The sequence below is a fragment of the Lissotriton vulgaris genome, chromosome 10 (assembly GCF_964263255.1).
Source record: "Lissotriton vulgaris chromosome 10, aLisVul1.2, whole genome shotgun sequence".
Classification (NCBI taxonomy): Eukaryota; Metazoa; Chordata; class Amphibia; order Caudata; family Salamandridae; genus Lissotriton; species Lissotriton vulgaris.
In genome coordinates, this window is record NC_141698.1 from 1149839609 (window position 1) to 1149848154 (window position 8546).

General features: G+C 41.6%; 1 protein-coding gene across 1 annotated transcript in view; it reads right to left on the reverse strand.

Annotated features, from left to right (window-relative positions):
- LOC147689494 (vomeronasal type-2 receptor 26-like) overlaps positions 1-817 on the reverse strand; it is a 63438-nt gene extending 62621 nt beyond the window's left edge. The window contains exon 1 of the mRNA XM_086940118.1: positions 590-817. Coding sequence (XP_086796244.1) covers positions 590-817 — 228 coding nt within the window. The remainder of the gene's footprint in view (positions 1-589) is intronic.
- Positions 818-8546: the final 7729 nt, after the last annotated feature.

The following is an 8546-nucleotide window of genomic DNA, read 5'->3' on the forward strand; positions in this document are numbered from 1 at the left end:
CCCTCATAGATACTGCACATTCCTACCCCTTTATTTTGATGCACAGTAGCGCAGCAGGGAGGCTTTCTGTGCTGCAGTGCATCAAAATATGATATAGCAAAAATGAGGAGAAATAAAAGTATTTCTACTCATTACACCACATGAAGTCCTCCTTTTGAAAGGCACATGTTTAGTGCTGCCTCAGATTCACAGATCCTTGTACATCTGGGGCAGTGTCAAAAAGCCCTGGGTGTTGCTGGGAACGCCCACGGCAATACCCATTGCATGTCCCTTTGCTGCAGAAAACTGTGTTGGGAGGGCAGGATTAGCAAGTCACTATTTAGCCATGCACAATGGCTCAACGCAGCCTTCTAAATATGGGCTTGCACGGAGCCCCACTGGAGCACGAAAAAAGTGACATTCCAGTGGCGCTAATGGCTTGTAAATATGTACATGAGAGGTAAGTGGGGCAACTGAACCATGATAGATTGTGGTTCACCTGCTGATACAAACTCAAAATGAGGCAACAATGACTTCTTTGTTGATTATTCTTATTCTTGCACATCCATATGGATCTCACCTTTTTTCCAAGACTGTTCCCAATTCAGACAGGAGCCATTACCTGCTTAAAGTCGGGGTGCCAAAGAATGGCTCGGTCATCAATGGTGAGCTGTCCCTCCCCGGAAGGGCTTCGATGGTAGCTTCCCACTTTGATTCTTGTAGAATTAGCCCTACCAAGGTAATGCCAGTTAAAAATGTGAAAGCGCGTGGGCGGGTCCCCCAGATCATCGAAGTAGATTTCATCACCAGAGGAAGTTTTAAAATGAAGATCCCTCATGTAATGATGTAACTGGAAGAAGAGAAATGGAAAGAGGACACAGCAAATAAATAACCGCACATTGCAATAATACCCACAGTAGGGTACTGACTAAGCTTCTACTTTCATTGTTGCACTGGAGGTTGTGATTAAAGCCTTTTTAGTGGGTCACAGGTCATAAAGGTTCCAAATCAATGCACCACATGGTAAGTGCATTGTCCAGTTTAGTTATGTGGACAGAGCATGCAGGGAAAGAGCTACTGCACTGGGTTTGAGGTCATGAATGTGCTATTGGTACAAGCTGGACATCAGTGGTAGAGACCACACCGCCCCTGTTGAAGAGCGTTGGATGCTGGCACTGGGCAGAAAGGTCAGAGTGAAGTGATAGGTGTTGCAGGAGTTGGTCATGATGGCAGGCCATTAAAGGCAATAATTGGAGTTATCGAGTGGACAGTACCATACTCAAATTATTGAAGAGGAAGGCATGGCAGAGCATGATCACAAGGAGCCAAGGGCTGTGGTCGTTCACTATGTGTTGAAGGTGTGGAAAGGCATAGTTGAATCTGTTCTCATCATGCAGAAGCAATAACAGAGATACTGAGTGCATTGCTTGATCACAGAGTGATGTTTGGAAAAATATCTGGGTAGATCTGCCCGGTGATATTTCAACAATGAGTTATTTAATAGTCTATTAATTTTCTTAATCTAGAGGTTTTGTGGGGAAACACCAAGGCCCAGATGTACAAAGAAGATGTACAAAGCATTTGAGTAATTGGAAATGGCCTGATTTATAGAATCACAAATTGAGATTCAGTAATATGTTACCAAATCGCAACTTGTGTTAGTGATTCAGTATTTGGAAGGGGCATGTTTAGGACGTCACTTTCAAATACTGAATCAATATCTTATGTATTTCTGTATTGCAAATGAATTCTGATCACAGAACCTTAAAACTTCCACAAAGACGAATGGGTCCACAAGGAGCTCTTTCTCCTTTGAGATTCTAAACAAAATATATTTTAAGAGCAAGCAATGGTTCCACGGACCACTGTCTACTGTTTCATTTTTTCATATTACATGCATCCATTTGTCCTTCAAGTAAAATGGGTTGCATTTGAAGAAAAATAAAGACTGTTTTTTAAAAAATGAATCATAGAATTGGTGGTCTGCTGACCTCAGCAGGCCACCATCCCTGTGATGGTATTGGTTCCTAACGGGTCACACATTTCCACCTTTCTTACTGACAATTCATGAGGTATGTCAATTTGCGGCTCACTCTGATAGCAACATTAGGAAATCCTAATTGCAATTTGGTTGTAATTGCAATAAGGAAATCTGTATTCCTAATGTTAGTAAATCTGGCCTTAAGTCCTTTTTAATAGTTCATAAGACTGACAGAAAGGAGAAAAAATACAATTTAAGGAAGAAATTGGAAGTTAGATTACACTCAGCAGGATTAACATAGAAACAGCCTTCGTAAAACATGAGACTGATTTAGTATTTACAGTCTTTTAGAGGACATATATATATATTTTAAAATCACTGCAAACTTTATAATCTGGACGATACAAAACCAGTTTGATAGACATATGTTTTCTATGTCTATGACTAATAGGAACTCTGTATCTTTAAATGTCAATGGCACTTGTAAAACTTTACCCGTGAACAAGGAGTGAGGTAACTCCGAAACGCGTTGGGCACCCGTTTGCTTTGAATAAAGTCTACTGCTTATCGAGGCCACGGCACCAGTGAGTTTTATTTCTCTGCGACTGGCTTTCGCTACATAAATTGGGAGTGGCGTCCCCGCAGGGTTTGCCCGCCGTGCTTGGTGGCTTGACACGCCGGAAAGCTACGTTTGGAGTTTGGAATATATATATATATATAATTTAATAATATAATATAATAGTTTTTATATATATATATATATATATATATATATATATATATATATATATATATATATATATATATATATATATATATATATATATATATATATATATATATATATATATATATAAAATTCAATGAAAAAACCATTGGTTATAGAACATATATAGTTAGGAATTTGCATTTACAAAACCTTATTTTACTCGCATAAAACCATTGAAATTCCATATATAGTTAGATGCGCTAACTATATATCGCGCACCCGCAATCCACTGCTGATGATGTCACATATTACATCATTCATGACATGGTTAGTGACATCACTGATGACATCACTGATGACATCTCAATTGACATCACTGATGACATCACTGATGACAACATCCAGTGACTGTTTGTTTCTGTAAAGTTAAAATATGTCTTACATATTGAAGAATGAGTGGATGTATAAGTGTCTGGATGAAGGATTTAGTAGGTGCATGACTGACTGTATGAGTGAGTGATTAAATGTGTCTCACTGAGTGCATGGGTTAGTGACTAAACTGTTTTAATTTGTGCATCATTATATCTGTTGTTCTACAAACTGCTGCATATGTTGATCAGTAGCTATATGAGTAACTGTATGGGTTATTCATTGGTTGTCCAAGTATTTGTATGGGAAACTGAGTGTGTGTGTATGGGTGGCTGGGAGGTGTGTGACTCTGTACATAGATGTGTGAGTAGTTGATTCACTATATGTATGGGTTCAAAAGTGCATGTGGAAACAGCTGTATGGGCGGTTGACTGTGCATGAGTGTATTAGTGAGTGAATGGATATCTCAGTGCTACATGTCAAAGTAAGTACATATGTAAAACACAGTACATGTGAGAGTTGACATCTATAAATAACTGTGCATAAGAGCCAGTGAATGTGTGAGTGGCTGTATGGATCATTGTGAACATGTATCAGGGATTGTATAAGAGAGTAAAGTAAATATGTGTTAGTATATGTTTGAATAAGTAAGATGTGTATAACTGTATAGTTGAGAAAATGGAGGTGTGATTGATTTTTTGCATAACTGACTAGGTGTGTGAGTAACTCCATGGATGAGTGACAGTCTGTGACTGTCTGTTTACACTGATTGTATCTAAGGTTATATTAGAGTCTGAAGAGGTTCATGGTATTATCACATGAATGATATCATCAGTGATGTGATCAGTCATGTCAAATGAGATGTTATCAGTGATTTTATCAGTGATGTCATTTGAGATGTCATCAGTGATGTCATCAGTGATGTCACTAACCATGTCATGAATGATGTAATATGTGACATCATCAGCAGTGGATTGCGGGTGCGTGATATATAGTATATATGGAATTTCAATGGTTTTATGCGAGTAAAATAAGGTTTTGTAAATGCAAATTCCTAACTATATATGTTCTATAACCAATGGTTTTTTCATTGAATTTTCAAGGTTTTGTAAATGCAAAGTCCTAACTATATATGGACTGTAACCTATGGTTTTTTCTGTGAATTTCAATGGTTTTTTAATAGCAAATATCAAAAGCTGTCAAATGTCAAGTACGTGATAGGTAAAAACGTTTTCGTGTTTATGCACGCTCATGTGCTTTGAACGCTTCCCCCCCCCACTCCCCTCTTTTCTCTTAGTAGTACTCTCTCTTTGCAGATAGTGAAGGGTAGTTAACGCAGACCTTTACCCCTGTTGTAATCCGTTGTACCTGCTTGTCTCTCCATTTGATTGATTGTTATCCAAGCATTTACTGTTTTAGAATTGGTTCTCTTTGGATCATTCTCTATTTACAAACAAGCACAAAGTCGCAACACTCTGTTTAGTCTTTGCAGATAGTGAAAAATCGTGTAAAAAAATAAAAGTAATCGTGCAAAATCAGTAGACCACTAATTGGATCTCTTTTTGACCTCGCTAAAATACAAACATTAGGAACAACCCTTCATGAGAAATACGAAAATAGTGAAATGAACTGAGCTCCACACCATGAGGGCTGCAAGACAGCTCGGCTCCGTCACCCACCCCGCCCAAAATAACGACAAACCCTATGCAAATATTATAAATATAGACAACACACCAGCAAAGAAACAGGGTAAAACATTTTATTAAATAACTATTTACATAACTATTTTATACTTTTTGTTGCCCGATCCGGCTAGCTCAATCGATCGAGCATGAAACTCATGCACTGATAGCAAGCGTTGAGAGTTTGTAGAACGATGGCTTCAGATTTTCGACATACGGTGTAGTGGCGCGAACTGGGAGGGGGCGTTTGGATCCTGCCCCTTCCCCAAATAAGATTTTCATACGTGAGTGTTTGTTCATGCTTTTGGTCCCTGAGTTGCTTCGATGTCACTGCCTTACACAAATGGCATAAGTTCTGGATGTTGAGTGCCATACTTCAGAGTTCTAAGCAGCGCTTGTAACACTGTCTAAACCTTATTTGCACCTGCTGCAGCTTCACTATTCAAAGTAAGTGGGGTCCGTTTGTGGACCTGACTGCATTGGAAAACAATGTGATACGGTGCCTCCCTAAACCGCTTGACGGAGGCCCCCGAGGGGCGGTGAGATGGCGCGGCCTGGGAGGGGGTGCTTGGCTCCTGCCCCCTCCCCAAGTCGTGTTGCCCTGGTGTGGCCTGAGATCACCCCCAACATAGGCGGCCGGCTCCCGGGGTCCGGCGGAATTTTTTGCCTTTTGATGACTCTTCCATTCTGGACCTTGTCCCACAATCCGTTTCACCTGAAGACACGCTGTAGTGGGGCGCCCCTTTACCGTTTTAGTTGCCATTCCGCCCGCTTTTGGTACTCTGTGCCTCTTCCGCCATTCAGCTGTTTACCGCCCGCTCTTGCGACTACAGCGTCTCGCTCACCATGTAGTTGAGTTGCTCCCGCTCTTAAGATTTAACAGAACTTTTTGGACTGCTGAAAGCGGTTGTATTCCGACCGCTGGTTGGTGAAGACATTTTGACTATATTCTGGACCTGCGTTGTCGCGTAATGCGTCATATGACGCGCCGCGTTATCGCACCCGGAAGTGCTCCGGTGCGCAAGGCGCAGCTTCCCGGAAACGATCCAGAGCGCGCCGCGCAGCGCGTAACGTAAGCATAACAGGTCATGTGACTTGTTAATAAAACTTTTCATTGGTTCATTTTACTTTTGTTTTCCTAATGATGTAAGACTAGGTCATGTGACCTAAAAATAACACTTTTCATTGGATTAAAACATTTTTTTTCCCAAACGATGAAAGCCCCACCTTGTTTCTGGATGTTTCAGACTGAAGCTGGCGTCACCATGAGAGCACCACCATCTCGTAGCTCCGTCGTGGCCATTCCGCAAGCAATCATGGCAGCCGCTCCCCACCGGAAGCCTGCGGGAGTCGAGGGCCCCCAAGACTTTTGTACAATCTTCAAGGCTGAGGGGACGCTTTCGAGAATGGGACCCAAGCCCTGGCAGACAAGCGTCCGAGTTCCAAGGTGTCCCAGGGCCATTTTACTGGACCAGGCCCAAATCCGAAGAGCCGGCCGCCATTTTAAGAGTCCTGTGGCAGCCGCCTATCGCTGCACCGCAAGAGTGGGAGCAACTCAACTACATGGTGAGCGAGACGCTGTAGCCGTAAGAGCGGGCGGTAAACAGCTGAATGGCGGAAAAGGCACAGTGTAGCAAAAGCGGGCGGAATGGCGACTGAAACGATAAAGGGGCGCCCCACTACAGCAGACGAGCCTCCGCCATGTACTTCAAAACTGCATACGTATCTCGTGATATCAAGGTTGGGCAACCAGTACACAACATGCAGTTACGAGTCCCATTTACACCGGCGCCATTTTGGGCGCGGCCGGGCAGGTCCAGGATCTAGTCAAACATAACAAATGAGGCTGACGTCTCTGAAGCAGTTGACGCACAGCAGGACATAGCAAATAAACATGAAGTCTCTAAAGCTGTTAACTCACTGCAGGACAAAACAAGTGAACCTGAAACCTCTGGAATAATTGTCGCTCAAAAGAACAACACACAAAACTCTGTAGAGCCTGAAGAAAGAAAAACAGAAGGGCACTGTAGTTTCAGACACACTTAACACTAATGACTTAACAAGGATATCGTCTGTTTATGAAGCAGTTATCATGTTCACAGAATTGACAAAGAAGTGTGCAGACACCAATGCTATTAAGAAACACAAGGAAATCCCTAACGCATCAGCATTCTCGGAAGAGGTTGACACAGATAACATCTTAAGGAACAAAGAAAGACAAAATAAGGATGAGGAAGTTATCACTTTAGTTTTTTCATCAGCTAGCGACAGCAAGAAACATATTGTAATGGAGATTAGAGAGGTTACGGATGGATGAATAAATTATCCAAAGAAATGGCGACTCCCCCCCTTTACCAGATTAGCTAAATCTTTGCGTAATTTGGACGTTAAAGTTATATTATTGTTGTTGTTGTTGTTATGGTTATAGTTCTGGCTAATTTTAGCAAGAAACACATTGTAATGGAGATTAGAGAGGCTACGGATGGGTGGCCCAGGATATCACCACTGTTCCCCATGTCATAAAACCTTAGGATGTTCAATAACTGAAACAGCTAATATGGGTTTACTTACAGGGGACATCTTTTGTTCTGTTTTGTAAAGTAAAACTATTGTGAACGCAAGTATTATACATAGTAAGTGTTTAATATAGCATTTGTCAGTCATTGGTTAAGCAGCTAGGACCTGTTCACTCTTGACACCCCAGGTTCTGTGTATGTTGCACTATAGTGCTGCATCGGGAATACGGACAACCCTATTGATGTTGATTTTTCATTATTGATTATTGTAAAGAAATGGCGACTCCCCCCTTTAGCAGATTAGCTAAATGTTTGCGTAATTTGGGCATAAAAGTTATATTATTGTTGTTGTTGTTATCGTTATAGTTCTGGTTAATTTCCATTCAGAGTGTCCTACACAGCACCACTCTAGGTAAACACTACTTTATGTAAAACCTGGGACATAGCACTCATTGAAACTATAGTTGGTCACCATGGGGTTTAAAGAAGGGATGGTTCTTCACCTGGGTGCCTTCCACAACTCAGCACGTTGTGCTGCCTTGGGACTATTCGCACAAAAGACAGCTTCTGACCATTGTTGTTTTTTTTTATCAAAAAATGTTTAAATATATTTACAGTTTTTGTTGCGTTCGTTATATTTAAAAGTTAATAAAGTTTTATAATCCATCTTTCTTGGAGTACTATATTTTTTTTAAAAATCGGGTGAATGGGGCCTTGAATCAGGTTATTGTCATGTGTGGGCTTTGCAAGTGTACTGCTACAGGATCGGACATTTCAAACTCAAATGCACGTTCTTTTTCTTACCTTTCCGAAGCATGGAGCGCAATAGCAGGCAGAGAAAGGGTGATGCGCGTGTTGAACACTGCCTGGCCTGGCAAGTTGCTGGCAGTGCCCCCCCGCCCGCTCCTGAAAGAGGGCACACACACACCGCCGCCCCGAGTACTTCACAAATCTTTAAAAGACCATGCGCTTGTTCATGAGGCTTAAATGGTTTATCACCCCTTCTAGAACCCCTGCATCGACCCTCTGACGTTTCCTGGAAGAATTAGCACGTAACACAATACCAAGCCCTGTCAGCTGAAACCCCCGAGGAATCGTGGAGCATATTATCAAGGGGGTTTATTTCCGCTTTTTTGGCTTTAAAAGCCAAAAAAAAGGAGATAAAATTATCTCCCTATTACCAAGCTGTCGCTAACACCAGTTAGTGACAGCTAAAAGGAGATAGCGACCATCTTGGGCCCCGCTTTGCATGTCAGTGATATTTATCACTAATGACATGCAAAGTGGGCGTGCCAAGATGTTAGCGACTG